Source organism: Polyodon spathula, chromosome 25, assembly GCF_017654505.1.
Source record: "Polyodon spathula isolate WHYD16114869_AA chromosome 25, ASM1765450v1, whole genome shotgun sequence".
Taxonomy (NCBI): Eukaryota; Metazoa; Chordata; class Actinopteri; order Acipenseriformes; family Polyodontidae; genus Polyodon; species Polyodon spathula.
The window spans coordinates 6,984,071-7,005,786 of record NC_054558.1 but is presented as its reverse complement, the minus strand read 5'-3'; the positions used below and the strand labels follow the sequence as shown (position 1 = coordinate 7,005,786).

The window sequence follows — 21,716 nt, the reverse complement described above, 5'->3', positions numbered from 1 at the left end:
TTAGTAAACACATGTGTGCTTACATGTACTTACAATGCTGTTATGCATAGTTACAGTGTACTTAACATGTAAATCTGTTTGCAAGATATAACCCTAAGCCCCCTGACTTTAATGTGACATTATTTCCATCTGATGCAAACTATCTGATCTGTGATAGTTGTATAGCATATGTTTTGTCCTAAACTATAAGAAATCTGAAGAAATATTTGTTATTGCATTTATAAAATACATGCTCTGTTACTTTTTAAGCCTGGTGAGGCATGGATAGCAGATGCCTAGTCGAGTATGGGTAGCCCCATAGTGAAGCATGGTAGCAGCTGGGATAAACACAATGCACCATCACATCACCCCGATGAATACAGACTCTCAGAGATCGACCGCTGGAATGTGCTTGAGTGCAGAGGTTTATACCAGGCTGTTAAACCTGGAGAAGAAAATAAGCTATTTGTACAGACAGTGGACAAACAGCCAACGTCTCTGTGACAGCCCGGCATCCCATTGGCAGGGACCAGTGCAAACACCAGTAACATCAAGGTTATTTCCAGGGCCCCAGTTGAAGAGATGATAGTCTCTAAGTGCAAGATTTTTATCTGTGGGAGTTACTCTTGCCCTACAATTCCATCTGTTGTCATGGTTCTACTCTCCTTGCTGCATAGCAACGTTTTAACAGGTTTTAAATAGCCACAAGAACGATAACTGTGATTAACATAATGTATGATTTATTTAGTCATTCTAGCAGGGTTAAATTGTGTTGTAATTAGTAAGATAAAGGTGACCGGGAACAACGAGAAACTGAATCAGTTTATTCCATCACAGCAACGCACAGAACTCTTATATGCATACACGCCTTTGCTTTTATATTCTGCTTAACACACGCTCTGCACCTGCAGAGTTAAAATACAACAATTGTTACTGAATTGTTTGTTATTTGTTATTTGGTTATTTGGTGTTATAGGGACAGTGATGCCAGTTTTTAAAATGGAATCTTCAGCTATGGCCAAACAATTTGCAGCACCCTCCATATAGAAACCTGAATGAAACCTGCTGAATATTGTTATGTCTCACACATTGAATCCCATACCGCTTTGTAGTTTTCCATATACTGAGCAAAAAACTGTCAAAAAATGAAAAATGTATGTATATAAAATACTGTACTACTATTATGGCTTCCAGTAGATTTTTGTGGTTTCTTTGATTACATGATAAATAAAACGTCTAAATTATGTTCATATACCATTTGTTTGTTTTTTTTTTTTTTTTTTTTTTTTTTAAATTATCCTAAACTAGTAAACTTAGATGTGTTGAGCTTTACAAAATATGTCCATAATAATAATAATAATAATAATAATAATAATATAATAACAATAATAATAATAATAATGTTTAGATGCATTTTAGGTATTGTATAATTCTGCTAGATCAGGGGGGTCAAACTGGGCTCCTGGAGGGCCGCAGTGTCTCTTGGTTTTCGTTCCACCCAAACCCTCAATTACTCAGTTGGTCTAATGATTTGATTAACTGGACAAAGGTAACACTTCTCTTCAGGTCTTGCAATGTTTTATAGCTACTGTACATTGACCCAAATGTTTGTTTGTTTTTTGATCATCAACTGTAAAAGACCTTGAAAAATATGAAACGTGTCCATTTGAACGAATAATTAGATCAATTGTGTTAATTGAGAGCTTAAGTTGGAATGAGATCCAGATGACCCTGTGGCCCTTGGGGACTGGAGTCTGACACCCCTGTTAGATAATAGCAGTTGACTTACACAGTAAACAGCACAGTGTAACAATGAGGCTAGAATGGGTTAAATTAGGGGGCAGTGAGTTAATAAGCCTGTCTCGCCTTACCTCCCCCAAACTTCTTGAACCCTCCTTCCACATAACACAGTAGCCTGTTAGTGTCACTCAGGGGGAGAAAAAAAATATTCAACAGGGGGTCTAGACAGTTGAGCCTATACTAGCAAGACCTCTGAAAATAAAGAGAGACACAAAAAGCGAGGGAGAGAGGGAGAGACACAGACACACAGAAAACAAGAGAGGTATGTATTATTGAAGGTCTCGTCGGGACACACAGCACAGGAGGTGAGGAGCGCCGCAGGACACGTAACAGCACACATCTAACTAAAATGCGAAATAAAATAACTCCCTCTCTATAATGCACATACAGTGAAGCAAAAACGCAGCATTCAGCGAATTTACCATGCATGAAGCAGCATGTAATCAACGCTATATTTTTTTTACAAATGTGCAGTTTTTAAGCGATAAATAGCCTGGCTAAACGGGGGTTGGGAGTTCAGTTCGAAGCGACAGACAATCAAACCAAGTGCGAGAAGGAGAGCGGGTCGGGAGATGGGGAGATGGGGAGAGGGAATGGACTCGCCCCGGGTTTGGCTGCTTGAGCTGGGCTGAAGCGTCTTGTCTCTACGAGAAAGCCGCAGCTTCTCTCGCAGAAAAAAATTAAATACATTAGGAAAGATAACCGCGTAATAGGCCTAATATTTATTTAGTTATACAACGAATGCTGAATAAGATGTCTGTGTTATAAAGTGCCAGCGCAGCTTTCCATCAGTTCATACTGTATCAAAAGGGAGAGGCAGAAACGGAAGTTAGACCAAGTACAGTTTACAGTTTGTAGGAGCGTTATATCCGAGTGTTCATCATTCTTTATATAGTACTGGTTGCAAGATTTATACACTTTTATTAAAATGTAGTAAAACTTAAGAAACTTCTTTATCCAGTGGACACGTTTGCATGTTGCATGTATTAAAATGGGATCGATTACTATATATATATATATATATATATATATATATATATATATATATATATATATATATATATATATATATTTGGTTTATTTGAACTTGGTTGTGTTTCGCGCAAATGTCAGAATTGAGTCAAGGCACCCGGGCATTGCGCTGCTACGTTATTGCAAGCAGCATTCTATTTTTGCAGCTGTAATAAAAGGATGTGATTGTGAAGATCATATTTTTAAATCCGTATTATTAACATAGGGCGTTCCATTCTCACAGACACAGACTGGTGTTCTTCTGCATGTAGTAAATAATACCTAAAGTGTGTGCATGTAGTTACTGTACCAGTATTTTAAAGTGTATTCAGAATTACAGTATCTTTTTTGGATGATTGTGATGACAGTGGTTTGAGGTTAGGGTTCGAGTTCACCACCTAACCCCGTGGTGGGTAATGATTTATTGATATCAGTAATCCTACTGGGGTTGTTTCTGTGTTCTGTGTCTAAACGTTCACCCTCACTCTGCTTCCAGGATGAAGCAGCCCCTGATCTGTCTAGCGCTAGCACTGTCCCTGCTGGAGGTGTGTCTGTGCGCCCCGCCCAGGGAAAACTACCACCTCACTGGCGAGACAGACTGGGAGAACATTGACCTCAACAACTATGGGGACCTGTATGACTACGAGGACCTGGAGAGCGTGGTGGGAGAGAGAGAGAGAGTGAGCATCGCCTGCTGTACAGCACACAGCGCCATTCTACTGGAACGACAGTACATATATTTCAACGCATATATTTCAGCCTACAATTGACAACATTAAAAACAAAAAGCCAGAGAGTGCTTAAGGTGTTAAAAATGATAAATTATTTTAAAATTATATTATAAAAACAAAACAGTTTAACAAAACACACCTAAAGAAAATGGCACATTGGCGAAAGTAAAATAACACACACACACACACACTAACAATTCTTATAAAAAAAAACGAGTATGTTTGTTTGCTGTAATACAGTAGCATTCGCTCTGTCTTTCTCTTTTACTCTAACATTCCTGTACTCTGAGCCCGAGTGGGTCTTTATACTTTGGCTGGAGCCTTAGTTACCTATTAAACAGTGACCTTATTAAGGCTTCAGCCACATTCTCACGAGCTGGGGATTCAACCCCATTCATGCAAACCACATTTTTATAAGACTGGCTTTTCGCCGGTCTCAAATAATAAATAATAATTACGGAGAGCTTTCGACCGTCCGCACACAAAATAATAATAATAATAATAATAATAATAATAATAATAATAATAATAATAATACACAGAAGGGGTGGGCACCCCGTCACAGTGACTCACAAATCTCTTTGAATTGTACACATTGTTCAGATTACACTTTTTAATTCCTTAACTTCATGATTTCTTGGTTAGTAGTTTCTTTTATATGTTATATGCAGTGGGGAAGGAAATGGCAGCAATATATACATAGGATGTGTTTTACAACAGACACAGAATTCATTCAGGGCCTACAATCACAATTTGTGTGGGTGGTGGTGAGATATATCACTCTTCGGAAAGTTATTTTTTATTACATGAGCTGCAGGCTGACAGTTGGAAACTTGTTTCTGGGGGTAGATTGAAGTTGGGACAGTAGCACCACCTCCCAAAGTCACACCGGCCAGTCAGAACGTGCCACCGCCTGAAACTCCACCTCCAGACCTGGAAGAGGAGGTGCCTCTTCGCCCTCGATCCACGACCCCACCCCCCAGACTGGACTTTGCCGGACCAGGACTGTTCGGACCACAGACTGGACTGGGTGAGTCCTGGGACAGAATTGCGATGAAGGACTGTTGAAAATAACCTACAGCAGTTTCTAACAAAATCATTTCTAGTGGTTTTTGTTTAGTTTGTTTTATTCTGGCAGGAAAATACCTGACCGCCTGTCCTTGTTAGATATTATCAGATAATGGGTATGATGCATGCCTAATATTTATATCTGTATGTGGGAGAGAATGTGTCTGCTTCTGTCTTTTTGGCAATATTTCTTTTATGGCAATTTACTAAATATTGCTTAAGAACAAAATGCAAAAGTGTGTCAAGTGGATGCATAGGCATGCATGTGTGAGCGTGCCTGTCTGCCTGCATGCATGATTGTGTGTGTGTGTGTTGGGTCTTCACATTATGCTCTTGTCTCCCCAGGCTTGCCAACCTGCCTGCTGTGTGTGTGTCTCAGCACTTCTGTTTACTGCGACGATGTGGACCTTGAGTACGTTCCTCCGCTGCCCAAAGACACCACCTACTTCTACGCCCGATTCAATAAGATCACGCGAGTCGGTGACAACGACTTTCTCAACCTAAGTACGTCCGCTGTCGTGCTCGTCTGTAATAGGTGTAGAAAGACGGGCCAGGCTTTTCAGTGACGGGTCAGCTGAGAGAATTAGAATACAGAGTTTAAGATTGAAATGTGTTCTTAATTAGGGTTAGGGTTCAAAGAAAACGTTTCATGTGTTTCACACTGGCCCGTCTTTCTGCACCAGGCAAAGAGCGTGGCAAGGCCGTTCTGCACCTATGCCCTTTAATATACATCTCTGGGTTATTGTGAGCACCCTGGGGGACACATCTTCACTGCCCTGCTGTGTGTTTCAGACAAGCTGAAGCGCATTGACCTGACTGGAAACCACATCACAGAGCTGGACGAGGATGCCTTCCTGAAGCTGCCCGCACTGCAGGAGCTCCTGCTTGCAGAGAACAAGATCCGGTCGCTGCCAGAGCTGCCAGTCACCATGCGATACATCGACGCCCGCAACAACCAGCTCCTCAGCGCAGGCATCCGTCCGGAGGCCTTCAAGGTGGGGAGGGGGGAAAGTCTGAAGAAAAGCCAACGATTTCATTTTCAAACTTGACTGCACCCTTTACCAGACTCTGCACTTTGCATGCATGTGTCAGGCGTTTTTTTAGGGCTTTATCTTTTTCTTGTCATGTTCTGAACTTCAGGGGTATTTGAATATTGGCACACAGCCTTCATAATCCGAAAGGTAACTTACATGCATGGTGACAGTGGGAAGGGCAACCACTGCAGTGCCATTCTACCAGAACCTCATACCAGTGCATCTGCCTTTACCCCTGAATACAGGTCCATTGCTTTGCTATTGCAAAGCCTTATGTAATCTCTTCCTTTTTTCAGGGTTTGACGCAGTTAGAGTTCTTGTACCTATCTTATAACCGGCTTGACTTCATTCCTATACCGCTTCCTGAGAGTCTTCGAAGTTTTCATATTCAGGTACCAGTCATATTAATCATCCCTGTGTCACATTGTATTGTACTTTACAACTGCAGTTATCTGTAATGAGATATTCTGAAATGTGATACTTTGTACTGTGTTATTTTGTGACAATTGTAAATGTCCCTGGATAAGGGTGTCTGCTAATAAAATAATAATAATAATAATAATAATAATAATAATAATAATAATAATAATAATAATACATCAACCCTCCTTTTGTCATTCATTGCTTGAGTGCCACTATGTCAGAATTAACAGAGACAAAACTTAAATACTAGTCAAACTATGATGAGAATGAAGGTTAATACCAACATGTTGAAAACCAGAGAATACCAGACTTCACATACAGATAAGTGTAGTATAAATAGGGTAGAGTGGGTCTTGTAGGCCCTCTTTTTACAGAATCAGGGCAAGCGATTCTGAAAAACAAATGTAGAAACTGGACAAAACTACTGACTCGTTATGGTATGAGTTATATGGAAATGACTCTATCTCTGTGGGATGGGATTTCTTTTTCTCACAGTCTTGTTTCTGTTTTTATCCGAAGCACAACAACATCCAGACGATGCACAGAGACACGTTCTGCAACCGCCACGACACCACTCACCAGCGGAAGGCGCTGGAGGACATCCGCCTGGATGGCAATCCCATCAACCTCAGCCACTTCCCTCAAGCGTACTTCTGCCTGCCGCGCCTCCCCACAGGGAGAATGCAGTGAGCCCCTCAAACGAGTCTGCACCCCAATCTAACCACTCAGCTCTCCGGCCCGTCTCCATACAACCCCAACGTCCACTCTCACAACCGCACAGCCCCTAGAACAAACCACAACACTCTGTAGAAAATAGTGTGTTATAATCTTTTCAACTGTGTTTGAGTAGAATCAAATAAACTTCTGTACAAGCTTTCAATTTGTCTGTCCTTTTATTATGATGATGATGATGATGAAGATTATTATTATTATTTTTATTCCTATACTACTACTACTACTACTACTACTAATAATAATAATAATAATAATAATAATAATAATAAAATAACAACCATAAATACCATGGGTTTCAGGGTTTCAGTATATATATATATATATATATATATATATATATATATATATATATATATATATATATATATATATATATATAAATTTTTTTTTTATATTTATTTGATCTTTTGTATATATACTGTTACAGGTGTTCAAAATACAGTAAATTCATTTCACATTCTCACCACATGAGGGAGACCTTTCTCTATTTTTTCCACACCAGCTGGCCCAGCTTCTCTTGATTGCCGACAAACCCAATCTGTATATATCCTTCTCCAAGCCACCCTCAAAACACCTGGAAGAGTTCACGCAAGGTTTGTCCCCAGGCTGCTGTCCACTTCACCCTCCGAGTCTGACACACTTTTCTGTCTCTCACAGATCAATAAGATCGCTATTGGCTCCAAGGATAGCTTCTCCAATGCTGTATACAAACCTGAGGACAATTTAAGAAGACTTCTAGTCCAGTAGACAACGATTGCTTTTGAATGTGCTGTAAGACCTGGACGCTGTGGTGTGTGGGTCTCTAATTCTAAAGAGCTTTGCGGGGAGTCGCGTGAGAGTACGAGGTTAAGCTGTATAATTAGTCTGTGTTGCTTTTCCTGTGTGCACAGCTGGGGTCAAGGAGAGGACGCAGCAAGCCCATCCACAATGACCTGCCACCAATAAGGGAAGGGACACATGACAGGGCTGCCACATCCGTCTGATGAAAATGACGGTGAGCATACATTCTCAGCTCTCCAGCACTGACCCACAGCACCATAATATTGAGCACTACTCCAAACACTCCAATCTCAACTCTCCAGTGCTGTCATTACCCTGTACCTTACTAGCGAACCCTTGTAGGGAACAGGCATGAAAACCACCAGTGCAACAGAACAGGGTCTACAATGGATTACCAAGTGCATACAGTGCTGGATCAATATTTGTGGCAATCCAATGTTACACCATTGATTCCTAGGGGTAACATAGTATAATGGGATCCACTGGAAAGTTCCTGTAAGGGATCTCCGCGTCAGTGTTACAGAGAGAGGAGGAGTGTCAGAGTTTGTGTATCAGGCAGGGTGAATACTGCCACTGTACAGCTTCACCGCCTCACTTCTGCATAGCTTTCAAGGTGACCTTGACAGACAAGGCAATCCCTGTTCATCCTATTGATTTATTCAGAGAAGACAGGGCTGGCTTGTGAATGCCTCTGATCTTCCCTCCCACACAAGGGGATTGGGTGGTGCATTATTCATGGTCTGTTATCTGGTCTGGCTCACATCGCTCACCCCCCATTGATCAAGCACATATTCAGCTATCAGCCTGCAATCACTGAAACTTACAGAGCAGCCTCCTTCCATACACACACACATTATCATAATGTTTTGCACACTGCCTCAGTGTCTTCTATTCACATTCATTTAGAACGGTGATTCTGAGTGTGTTTTATAATACCAGTGTGCAGTTTTTTTTTCACATGGTAAGCACGGTTCATTCATCTTTTTTATGTATTTCTTTTGTTATCTTAATCAGCGTAACAAAGTCTATACGGGAGATTACATTCCTGGCAAACAAAAAAAACACCAAACAGACAAACGCATCTGAGCAAATCTTTGAAAAAAGATGAGTGAGATCCTGAAACAGGCTCCTGTGTTCTCTTGTCAATGTAAGATCTCAGCATGTCAATATGAGTAATCAGCAAGCCCACAGACCCCCAGACACTGCAGAAATCTAGTAGGACTGCCCACCCACAACACTGTGGAAGCACAGTGTGAAATCTAATAGGACTGCACACCCACAACATTGTGGAAGCACAGTGTGAAAGCTGTAGCAATGTAGATATCATATAAAGCCTACACTGGCACAATACAGTGTATAACATGTTTTGATTGATTGATCGATTGACTGATTGATTGATTGATTGATTTTAGAACTGGTTATAAAAGTCTACTAGTCGTTTTTCAGATAATTATATAAAATAATAAGTAATTATATAAAGAGTGTTTCGTAGTAATGGATTAACACGGCAATATGGTTAAGGCTAGAGTTGGGGTAATAATAATAAAAATAATAATAATAATAATAATAATAATAATAATAATAATAAATAATAATAATATATAATAATAATATTATTATTATTATTATTTTATAAAGTGCCTTTCATGACAAGTCATCACAAAGCACTGTACATAAAAACACAAGTAAAAATAGACAAGCCAGTTTAAACAAATAAGTTTTAAGGTGAGATTTAGGATTCAGAGCCCTAATTTCTTTGGGAAGGGCTTTCCACCACCTAGGAGCATAGGAACAGAAGGTCCTATCACCTACTGTTCCTAGCCTGGTCATGGGGACACATGGGGCAAATCTAGGGGTATAAATAGACAAAGGGTCAGTTATGTAAGGGGGAGACACGTCCTTCAATAGCAAGATTTTAAAATGTTAAATTTTTTTTAAAAGAAAAGCTGCATACTCGCCAGACTGAGAAAAATAGGGTACTAATGAGTTAACAAATCTATTTAAAACCTGTGAAAACAGCCTATTATTTCTCAGAGATTTACACTCAAGCGTCTGCTCTCCTTCCTCTAGCTGGCAGTATGACAAGAAGCAGGCGTGAAGGTGATGGATTCAGTACATTAAACAGAGACACCGCCAACCCCCCATCTGCCCCCCCTGAACCGGCTTCATTCAAAACCACCTCTCGTCTCTTCCTTATGTGGTTGAGGTATGTGCTGTGCCAGTGTGGAGGCGCGTTGTTTCTGTCTCTGAGCTATCGGGGGGTCACAGTACAGCACCTCTGCGGTCTGCAGCAGGGACAAGCTGTCTGCCTCTCTCTCAGCTCTGCTCTATATATATGGAGAGGCAAAGCAGGGTTCTGCTGTATAAAGTTTACAGCATAGTAGCATAACCCACCTACTGTACTGCACCACACAGCAGCACCAGAGATGGGCTTGAGAACAACAACATTTACAGGCTCTTTGAGGCAAGGGATCCAGGTTGAAATAATGCTGCACTGCTAAAAAAAATATTTAAGAAAAATCTTATTTCTGAGCCATGCAAGATTATTATAAATCAAACATCTCTCTAGAGCTAAAAATGGGTTCTCTTTTCTCTTGGTACACTAACATGTAAACAGCTGTGAGCATAATTATAATTTCCAGACAATAGCCCAGTGCATTATCATGTATTAGAGCAAACCAGTGGCCCCTCCTAAGCTTATAGCCAGATGCAACTAACTCTGCAGTTCCTGGTAGTGAGTGGGTTGTAGGAATTGCTGTTGATGTGATTAAACAAGCCAGGGGTTTGCACTCCATCAGCACTTACTGCTGTACTTCTAAATAAGGTAAGCAGAAATCCAGCCTCATTAGACAGTGCATAGTCTTTAATATTGCATCACCTTACCATTCCCAGGAATTTGTCATATACAGAGTGTGAACAGTGCATTAGAACGCCCTAGCCCTTAGTACTTCATCCTGTGTATCTCTTTTGCTTGATATAGCTTGTTCACCTTCACCCTGTCACCGGCCTCTGCAGCCATCATCTTCCCCTGTCCTTCAACAATCGCTTACTGTTGCACCGAGGCACAAAGAGAAAAACACTTTCTTTCGTGTATTTCTTTCACCTCATGCCTTTTGCACCATTCTGAAACCAATCCAAGTGTGCTACTTTGTAGTGCTTTAAGGGAACACCCGCACTGATTGATTGAAACACCCGTCATTACAAGTAAAAGTTTGTGAGTTGGTTCCCCTGCTAATAGCACGCTTCCACAGCCTCTGGGCTCTGATCAAGAACACATAGAGCTGGGTAGATAATTCATATTATTGACACATCTGACTGCAATAATTATGTGGGATAATGGCAGGGAAGAGAGAAGGGAATTAAAAGGCTTCGATAATGCAGTAATTATATTGATGTATAGGTCAGGGCCAGCCCCCTGCCTCCCTAAAGGAGAGTCCATAGCCACCCATGCAATCTGGGGAAATTCAATTATTGACTGAACCAGTGTCAGAGAAAATAATCACTGTGCTCCCAGCCCTATTGACTATAAGCAGCATCAGCAGCAGTAGCAAAGAGCTTTATTGAATTGCTGTGTCTGACAAAGGTGCAGGCCTATCTGCGTGTGCATTCCAAACATGTGACCTTTGCAATACTGGCCTGTATGCCAGCCCACAGAATTTACTGTCAATAAACTGTAACATGAATTCTGTGATTCATCATGTAATAAACTCTTTGAAAAGTCTTTGAGATATACAAATTCTGCAGATCTGGTGTACAATTGGCAGTTGCTTCTATATCCACAACTGCATTAATTATTGGTGTTTCACAAGGAACATTTTCAAAAGGGATTTAGAAACTTCTGGGAAAAAAAGACCTGGGAATAAACATCCCTTCTGAACAATTTAAACATCTTGCGAATCAGTGTCACCCTGGCAGCCTGGTGCTACACCAGACTGACAGTGTTATGATACTTTCACACAAATGACAGGATATCTTCAGTAGAGGGCACTGCGGAGCACAAAGCCCCAGTGCTCATTAGCATGCAGCAGAGCATTGCTGGAGCCCCACACTGGTAAAATATTTAGCAGCTGGAATAAAGGGATCTCGGGCTGATTGCTTCCTGGGGAGTTCCTGGCATTTCAGAGTTATTGCGATGCTCCAGCTACGCACTGTGAACAATATTACCCAGCCGAAGCTGTGAGGATTACTCCTGCACCCGAAATCCTTTGCTCTTAGTGATTGAGGGAGTGAGTGAGTGAAGGAGTGTTCTAAAGGAGTGTTATTTGTATGCAGGGTAATAAACGACCAGGCATTGGGAAATGTGTTTTGTGAGGCCCAGAGAAGAATATCTTTAGCGGTAAAACCGTGAAGCGTGATGTTCGAGTGCTGGGAGGCGATTTTTAATCTCGGAGGAATAGTGTTGCAGCCTGCTGTTGATTATTGTCCCTCCTCAGATTTCTTATTAGCGCTAACAGCAGGGCTGGGATGAGGAATGACATGGCAGGCCCCTGGATCCAAGCCCAGAGAGAAGGGACATCCCTTCAGAGCCAGAGAGCCTGGACTGACACCAAGGGAAGGGCCACAGGAGCTTAACAACCCAGCTTCAGCATCTCCTCCCAATCAATTCTGCAATTAAGTTAATCAAGTTTTTTTTTTATTAATGTACAATGTGTGACCAACTTCAAGCAGAATGTGAATATTATAGTATAGCTCCACAAGTCAGTTACTTGTTTGAAGTAAAACAATATTGTTTGTAGTTGTTATACTGCAAGGTGCTGTAAATAAGGTGGTTGAAGTTGAAGTCAGGTCTACTCGTGTTTGGAAAAAGCATTTTGTGAAACATGTACTGTATACTCGGCTTAACAGTACATCCAGGAAATATACAGTATGTTATCATAGCACATTACACACATCACACAAAAACTGAATAGCTTGGTGGTTGGAGCTCTGGGCTGCAGTGCAGAAGATTCTGGGTGTAATGGATAGAGAAAGAACGTGATTGGCTGCAGTGCGGAAGGCAGTGAGTTTGAGGATCTCAATGCTTAGAGAAGGTGCTGGGCTGCAGTGTGGAAGGCAGTGGGATTGAGGAGCTCAGTGGTTAGGGAAAGCGCAGGGCTGCAGTGCGGAAGGCAGTGGGATTGAGGAGCTCAGTGGTTAGGGAAAGTGCAGGGCTGCAGTGTGGAAGGCAGTGGGATTGAGGAGCTCAGTGGTTAGGGAAAGTGCAGGGCTGCAGTGTGGAAGGCAGTGGGTTGAGGAGCTCAGTGGTTAGGGAAAGTGCAGGGCTGCAGTGTGGAAGGCAGTGGGATTGAGGAGCTCAGTGGTTAGGGAAAGCGCAGGGCTGCAGTGTGGAAGGCAGTGGGATTGAGGAGCTCAGTGGTTAGGGAAAGTGCAGGGCTGCAGTGTGGAAGGCAGTGGGATTGAGGAGCTCAGTGGTTAGGGAAAGTGCAGGGCTGCAGTGTGGAAGGCAGTGGGATTGAGGAGCTCAGTGGTTAGGGAAAGCGCAGGGCTGCAGTGTGGAAGGCAGTGGGTTTGAGGAGCTCAGTGGTTAGAGAAAGCTGGGCTGCAGTGTGGAAGGCAGTGGGTTTGAGGAGCTCAGTGGTTAGGGAAAGCGCAGGGCTGCAGTGTGGAAGGCAGTGGGATTGAGGAGCTCAGTGGTTAGGGAAAGCGCAGGGCTGCAGTGTGGAAGGCAGTGGGTTTGAGGAGCTCAGTGGTTAGGGAAAGCGCAGGGCTGCAGTGTGGAAGGCAGTGGGTTTGAGGAGCTCAGTGGTTAGGGAAAGGCAGGGCTGCAGTGTGGAAGGCAGTGGGAGAGGAGCTCAGTGGTTAGGGAAAGTGCAGGGCTGCAGTGTGGAAGGCAGTGGGTTTGAGGAGCTCAGTGGTTAGGGAAAGCGCAGGGCTGCAGTGTGGAAGGCAGTGGGATTGAGGAGCTCAGTGAGAGGCAGTGTGGAAGGCAGTGGGTTTGAGGAGCTCAGTGGTTAGGGAAAGCGCAGGGCTGCAGTGTGGAAGGCAGTGGGTTTGAGGAGCTCAGTGGTTAGGGAAAGCGCAGGGCTGCAGTGTGGAAGGCAGTGGGTTTGAGGAGCTCAGTGGTTAGGGAAGAAAGCGCTGGGCTGCAGTGTGGAAGGCAGTGGGATTGAGGAGCTCAGTGGTTAGAGAAAGAAAGAGCGCTGGGCTGCAGTGTGGAAGGCAGTGGGATTGAGGAGCTCAGTGGTTAGGGAAAGCGCAGGGCTGCAGTGTGGAAGGCAGTGGGTTTGAGGAGCTCAGTGGTTAGGGAAAGCGCAGGGCTGCAGTGCAGTGGGTTTGAGGAGCTCAGTGGTTAGGGAAAGCGCAGGGCTGCAGTGTGGAAGGCAGTGGGATTGAGGAGCTCAGTGGTTAGGGAAAGCGCAGGGCTGCAGTGTGGAAGGCAGTGGGTTTGAGGAGCTCAGTGGTTAGGGAAAGAAAGCGCTGGGCTGCAGTGTGGAAGGCAGTGGGTTTGAGGAGCTCAGTGGTTAGGGAGCGCAGGGCTGCAGTGTGGAAGGCAGTGGGTTTGAGGAGCTCAGTGGTTAGGGAAAGCGCAGGGCTGCAGTGCAGGAAGGCAGTGGGATTGAGGAGCTCAGTGGTTAGGGAAAGCGCAGGGCTGCAGTGTGGAAGGCAGTGGGATTGAGGAGCTCAGTGGTTAGGGAAAGCGCAGGGCTGCAGTGCGGAAGGCAGTGGGATTGAGGAGCTCAGTGGTTAGGGAAAGCGCAGGGCTGCAGTGTGGCAGGCAGTGGGATTGAGGAGCTCAGTGGTTAGGGAAAGCGCAGGGCTGCAGTGTGGAAGGGGTTGATATCTAACCCCAGTGTATCCCATCATTGCCATGTGTCCAGTCTCTTTAGTCTTTTTTTTTCCGAATCCCAGCTTTGCTTTCATGGGCATCCCTTTGGAACATCACGCTGCTGAATGCAGATTGCTCTGAGAGACAGAAACCACAGACACCAGGAGGAGAATTTTAAACAGCTGTAAATTGAAATGGGTTCTCTTCCAATTGATTTTCCGATAGTCTGCTGCAGTAAAACCCTCTCTGTGTCCTAATAAATTCAGCTCTACGGACTCCCAATCAACAAGCAGATACTCATGATCACCATACATCACTCACAAGGGGTGACCCTGTAACTGTGCATGGAGAAGAGGGGAGTCCTTCTACTCCAGTCTCTTGATTAATACCCTGTGCATGGGTTTCGCTGTATTGTGCATTCAAAACACATTCATCTATATATACAGTACAGTACATTTACAATTAAATTGCATCTTAAAGCATAGCTTTGATGTTTCCCAAGATGCTTCACAGTTGTTTGGTGAATTAAAACAGTCATAAAACAAGACATTGAAAAACATTAACTGACCCCTTCTATGATTCCCATAGATATGCACTTCCTCTATCTTTTTTTTTCTAGTTTTGTACAGCCCCTAATTAATCCTTGCTCACTTCTGCTTCTCAAAATCCTACTTAAGAATGAAGTTCAATGCAATTGAGTTCACCTAAAAAATATGTGCACAATACAACCGATACCCTAGAAAAGGAAACAAGATGGTTTCCTAAGCCTTAAGGAGGCAGTGTGGTCCAGTGGTTAAAGTCCAGGGCTTGTAACCAGAAGGTCCCTGGTTCAAATCTTGCCACTGAGTGATTCACTATGTGACCCTGAGCAAGTCTCTTAACCTCCTTGTTCTCCATCCTGCAGATGAGATGTTAAAACAATGTCTTATTGTAAGTGACTCTGCATATAACACACAGTTCACAGCTTGTGATGATGGTCCACTATGAAGGGTGCTATATAAAAACAAAGAAATTATTAACAACCCATTGGGTATAATGGCCCATTGAAAAGCATTGAATACACAGACTTGAAAAGCACTGAATCCCTACTACAGCAAAACCATTTAGATAAAAATCTGATTCAGTGCTTGACTGAATTAATGAGAAGAGAACTAAATTAGATGAAAGAGTTTGTTTGGTCACAGTTCAAGCACCCACACAAGTTTTAGGAAGGAAAGAAAAATCTTGCCGCTGTATTTTCTTTGAAGCCTTTGAGGTTTCTGTCTCACGATGACATCACAGTAGGCAGACTACTTGGGTGGCTGTAATGGGTAAAGGCAAGCATGCATTTCAGATATTTTATTTGCAAATGCAAACAGATATGCAGTTTACCATACCACGTGTTCAGATATGAATGACACATCTCTGCTTTATCCTAGTGGGGTATCACTGGAGGAACACCCCATTCCTTACAAGGTAGGTTACCTTGATACACCCCTCCCTCCTCCTCCTTCTCTCCTCCCTCTCTCCCTCCTCCTCTTCCTCCTCCTCCTCCTCCTCCTCCCTCTCTCCCTCTCCTTCTCTCCCTCCTCCTCCTCTCCCCTGGTAGTTGATGGGTTTGTGAAACAATGACCTGTAGGAATGATTAATCTCTGTGAAATACAGTGTTTTCAGGATAAATGGAAGCCAATTACAGTGAAGTAGCTTCCCACCAGAAATCAATATTTAATTCCATCCACATCGATCTGACTTTCAACTGTTATCATTCTCTCTCTCTCTCTCTCTCTCTCTCTCTCTCTCTCTCTCTCTCTCTTTATTATGCATGACATGTGTAAAGAAAAATATGACAAATAAATCTATTTAATAATATAGTAGAGAGAGATCTAAGAGAGAGAGAGAGAGAGAGAGAGAGAGAGAGAGAGAGAGAGAGAGGACTATTTTTCTCTCCCTTCTAACTCTTGCACTCTCGATTTCATTCTGCCTACTCTCTCTCTCCCTCAATTAAATTACTTCAATTCAATTCAATAATACCTTATACACACGACCATAAAATAAGGACTTGTATTGCCAAGAACATTATGTCTACAAACAAAAACTGTAAAGGATTAATTCAGCTATTGAACAGGGGTAGAGGAGCTCTGTGGGGATGGCCAGCAGAGTAGCTCAGTGGTTATAGTACTGGACTGCAGTGTGGAAGGTAATGAGATGGTTAGAGAAAGTGCTGGGCTGCAGTGTGGGTGGCAGTGGGTTTGAGTAGCTCAATGTTTAGAGAAGGTGCTGGGCTGCAGTGTGGAAGGCAGCTGGTTTGAGGAGCTCAATGTTTAGAGAAGGGGCTGGGCAGCAATGTGGAAGGCAGTGGGATTGAGGAGCTCAATGTTTAGAGAAGGTGCTGGGCTGCAGTGCGGAAGGCAGTGGGTTCAAGTAGCTCAGTAGTTAGAGAAGGTGCTGGGCTGCAGTGTGTTTAAGTAGCTCAGTAGTTAGAGTTGGTGCTGGGCTGCAGTGTGTTTAAGTAGCTCAGTAGTTAGAGATGGTGCTGGGCTGCAGTGTGGAAAGCAGTGGTTTGGAGTAGCTCAATGGTTAGAGATAGTGCTGGGCTGCAGTGTGGAAGACAGTGGGTTTGAGTAGCTCAGTGGTTATAGATGGTGCTGGGCTGCAGTGTGGAAGGCAGTGGGTTTGAGTAGCTCAGTGGTTATAGATGGTGCTGGGCTGCAGTGTGGAAGGCAGTGGGTTTGAGTAGCTCAGTGGTTATAGATTGTGCTGGGCTGCAGTGTGGAAGACAGCAGGTTTGGTAGCTCATTGTTTTGTCAAAGGTCTCCCACTGTTTGAATTACCTCCCAGTCAGACCGCTGTCACCAGGGACTCTGAAAGGTTAGAGTGGATAATTGCATTAAACTGACTGCCGTTCCAGAGCTGACCTTAATACATTTCCATCTGGAGTCAAAACTGCTTGGTAACAGGAGAGCTGACAGCAGTGATGCGCTGCCTGATCGCTCCTCTGCTGCTGACTGGGAATACCCTCCGAGGAGGCAAGGGAGGGGGGGGGGGAGCGATCAAAAGAGAGACAAAGAGAATAAAAGAAAGGGAAAGCGTGGGGTATAACATTGAGTTCCAAATGCCAGCCCAGTGCTCTGTACACTGAGCATACTGCATAGAAAAAGCAGTAATAGTGCACAATGCTTCAGAAAGCCTGTCTTTCGCAGACAAGTGCATCTCTAAACTTTACATTTTTCCAGATTAAAAAATAATAGCAATAAGAAAGTGATACAATTAATGGATATTGGTGGGTCACACTGCTTGGCTTCATGCCCTGGAGTTAGTTGGATCAATGTAACGTGCATGGATGAGGCGAGGGCTTCTCGTTAGACGTTAGGATACATTAATAATTAAGAGCAACAACCCTTTAGATCATTAAAATTGCCCCCAGGGTTCCCCAAGGGTCTCACTTGGTAAAAGCACAGCTGTGTGGTGTGCAAGGTGAGTCACACAGTCAGGGGTGCGCAAGTTTGCTTCCTGGCTGTGCAAAGTCTCTGGTCTTTGCTGTGGATTCCAAAAGGAGCATCACATTGACTCTGGCACGCCCATGGATTAAGGAGACAAAACTGTCAGGAACAGTTTCTCCTCATCGCGCTACAGTGGACCCTGCTGTTCCCCTGGCACGTTGTGAGCTCAGGCAGACACCTGCAGAGCTGACCTTTGTCCTCTAAAGTTCTCGAGTTCCTGGGTCTAAAAAAGGAAGCTTGCTTGGTTGTGGGATCGGAAGACATCCACTGAACCTTCAGTTGTCCTGACCTGTGTAGGGAATTGCTGCGGTGAGGGGAAAAAATATTGGACATTCTAAATTGGGGGTAAGATAATTGGGTACCCTAAATAAAAAATAAACACACTGCCCCCAGTATTGGGTGGGGAGAGGAAAGGGGTCCTTTTTTTAAAGTGCTTAGATGGTAATTATTGTGACCCTAATTCTTCCCCTGATAGCAATGACCCCAGAATGCAGTGCAAGCACCCCAAATCCTCCCTATCTCTTTTATACACCAAGGATAGAGCAAACATATCCAGACACACGTACTGCTGTCAAAATGAGCTCGTTTGTCTCCAAACTGCTCCGTCCTCAGAGACGGACATCTCAAAACAGACCAGCCAGTACACTGGCTTGAGTGAAACTTGATCACAACAATAACAATAACATCTGACAAGCAATCGCTGCAGCAAAAAGGACTGAATTGTGATTTACAATACAGGCCTCTCAGGAGACCACAACAGAATATTGACAAATGCGTTGGTGTTCTCTAATGAAATACAAAGAAGCAACCCTGTGCTATTATGCAGCAGGACTTTCCTTCAGGGAAGCATTGAGTAGGGTATACAGGCTATCACTGGTTGTCACTGTACAACAGGGATCAGCAGAAAAGGAGAAGATATTTACTGTAATTAAATATACATCTTTGCAGATTTTCCAAATAAATACAACACGTGTGCTAACAGCCCTGTTTTAATTAAAGGGTCTGTCCTTTTAAGAACCCCAACAGGTTGCCCAGATGTCTTAATTAAGATGAACTGCCAGACAAAGGGGTAGGAGGATTTTGTGTTTGGTGAGAATAGGGAGTGTAACCACTGTAAATTAAAACAGTAATTCAAGCCTTCTTCAAAATAAGGCGTTAAAACTGTGGACTTTGAAAGGTACTACAGTACTTACTGGGAAAATAAAATGGATCTGAAACACCTATAGATTCCCCGGACTAGGGAACAGGAAGCCTTTTGGAGTGATACGTACCAAAGATGTTTTTCTTCTTGGCTGGTTATTGCAATGAACAGACCAAATAAGGTTGGTTTTGCTTTTGATAATAATTGAGAAAGCATGTGAGGAATTTAAAAATACACAAAAGGGAACTTGTTCATTAGGCAAACCTGTATTTATGTAGTTGTCGTTATTTCCTTTTATGGTTTTTTGAGCTTTTGGGCATTTTGTTAATGTGCATTTGAAGACTGGGAAGGGATGAATGCCTGCACCTGTTGGAATTGCCCAATAAGACATAAAATTGACCCTAGTCTATTTGTTAGAACGCGATCCGTTACAATCTGTTTCTTTAATAAAATCCTTCATTGCTCTCCTTGTATGAAGACGAGAGCAGTTTATACAATTTTCATAGTGCATGCGAAATACAAATATGAGACACATTCTTGTGCTGTCACATTACTGACCTTGTACACATTGAAGAGTGTCGCAGAATAACTCGAAACAATTTTGCACTGCACTGCACTGCAGGGAGAGAGACAGAGAGAGAGAGAGAGAGAGAGACAGAGAGAGAGAGAGAGAGAGAGAGGTGAAAAGAGGAGGTTAAACCTTTAAGGTGCGAGGGACATTTCGGTCCCACCATTCAAATGATGCTAACTTTCTTTTTTTGCAATGAGGTGAACAAAACGGGGTTTAAAATGCACCGATAGGTTGGATCTGATCATCCCGGGGCTGTATAGCAATGCTGCAGGATCATCTCTCTCAATTTGTGTCTATCCCGTATCAATTGCAGGCAGACCAACTCTTTGTTGGCTATTTGAGCTAACTGGTCTGAATGAAGATGAAGTTTAGCAGTATGTAGTCATTAAAAATGCATTACTATTTATTCATAATTAATAGATGCATAGTTAATTATAGATAGGAATCGCTATGCTGCTAATTAAATTCTGTTATAGCGAGAATTCATCTTGTGAGAGACATTGTACTTTGTCACGTTGAAAGGGGATTGGTGACTCAGTTCTCGTATTTTGCTTTCACTTCTTTGGTGTAGTGGCATCTATAAATGTATGTGTGCCACCTGCCATGACTGCTCTTCCACTGTTATACAGTCATTTAGTTTTTCTGCAGTGTTGTAGGTTATTATCATAAGCTGGGCACCTGCGGTGTGGTCAGACCAGTGAATCAAGGATTCAAACACACTATAAATGTGTAACGAAGGATTAAGAAAACGTCTATATATATGTTTAGCGAAGGATTTGGCAAATGATATAATTACTATTGAACACATCCTTATCCACTTCTCTGACTTGAGATGGAAAGGTTGGAAGTCTGCAGCAATGGAACAGGGTTGCTCTGTTTTGTTTTCCCTCCTCCCCTGCAGTAGCTCAGAAGCCCTTCTCCCTCAGCTCCTCATGTGAGGCTGCTTGCTCCAGACTCTGACAGCAAATCAATAGCTTAGAGCCTGGGAGACCTGGCTCATGGATTTCCAATGGACAGGCGTCAAAAAACGAATATATAGCCATGGCAGAGGGGCCTTTCGCTATGACCTCTGACCTTTGCGAAGGGCGCGTGTCAACAATCAACGAGTTTACTGCAGGCTTTTTAGCAGCGGAGACAAAGGGCGGGGGTATGCATGTGAAGGGTGTTTAGTCTCAGTTCAGCAGAGCTGTCAGCTGTACAAGGAAATATACTGTACTGGCAAAATTGCTACAGTGGTACGTCTCCTAATTCCGGAGACACGGCACATGCATGTGATAGGATTTCTTGAAGTATATATCGGGATGGGTCTGAAAATCTTTTGCTCCAGTGTGGTACAGGTGATCCCATGTTCTGTGGTCCAAGGTTAAATCCATAGATCATTAAAACAGATCCCAATATGAAGAATGCAGGATGGTTAACTTTAACTATTAAGAAAGAATTAACTTTAAGATTAAGAATGTGCCAACCTCTTACTTTAGCTCAAGCAGTAAGGTTCTTATTTGCAGTGTGTGATCAAGGTCTTGGAAACAATCCCCACTGGTGACACTTGTCCTTCCACTGGAACAGGCACAGCGATTCCTTCAACGTGACTCATGCAAACGAAAAGATTAAATAAAATAATAAATGTTCTCTGGCGCCGCCGTGAAATAACAGCAACGGAATCAAAGATAAACACGCCAGAAGTGACTGTGGAGACTGTGAGGGGAGCAGGGTCTGCCCTTTAAGGAGCTGACCTCAGTGAGAGGATAGGAGGATCTCTGCTAAATGTCAACTTTAATCAGCGTGATAAATTGTTAAATTCCACTGAAATCAGCCAGACACAAGGGCTCCATAATGCTGATCTTTCCATTCTACTCTGCCTCGCTCCCTCTCTGCCTGCACGCAGTCACTAAAGAAATCTCAGTTCCAAATTGCTTTGCATCCAAACGTTGTCCAGATGTAGGTTGGAGAATAGATTCAACTGTTTACTACCTGGTGGAGCAAGAATCCTGCACTGAGGCCAAGAGATTGCTGGCTTCAGTGTTGGAGCTGGAAAAGGGTTCAATTGTTATTAGGATGGCTTTAATGCTAACAAGAGGTTTGTAAAATGGGGTTTAGAAACATTATCAAGAATTCTTACTACATCCAGTGACCTTCAAAATTTGAGTGTTTCTATACCAAGGGGAGCAGCTCTCAGCGGGTTAAGATTCGATTGAATG

General features: G+C 43.1%; 1 protein-coding gene across 2 annotated transcripts; it reads left to right on the top strand.

Annotated features, from left to right (window-relative positions):
- Nucleotides 1-1,877: 1,877 nt before the first annotated feature.
- LOC121299966 (epiphycan-like) lies at nucleotides 1,878-6,922 on the top strand. Of its 2 annotated transcripts, none has more exons than XM_041228262.1 (7): nucleotides 1,878-2,041; nucleotides 3,287-3,470; nucleotides 4,371-4,551; nucleotides 4,935-5,093; nucleotides 5,382-5,584; nucleotides 5,920-6,015; nucleotides 6,566-6,922. In XM_041228262.1, the coding sequence occupies exons 2-7, from the start codon at nucleotides 3,288-3,290 to the stop codon at nucleotides 6,734-6,736; spliced, it is 993 nt and encodes a 330-aa protein (XP_041084196.1). In that variant the 5' UTR covers nucleotides 1,878-2,041; nucleotide 3,287; the 3' UTR covers nucleotides 6,737-6,922. The 2 variants fall into 2 exon arrangements, with proteins under 2 accessions (XP_041084196.1, XP_041084195.1); XM_041228261.1 differs by lacking the exon at nucleotides 1,878-2,041 and adding an exon at nucleotides 2,202-2,218.
- Nucleotides 6,923-21,716: the final 14,794 nt, after the last annotated feature.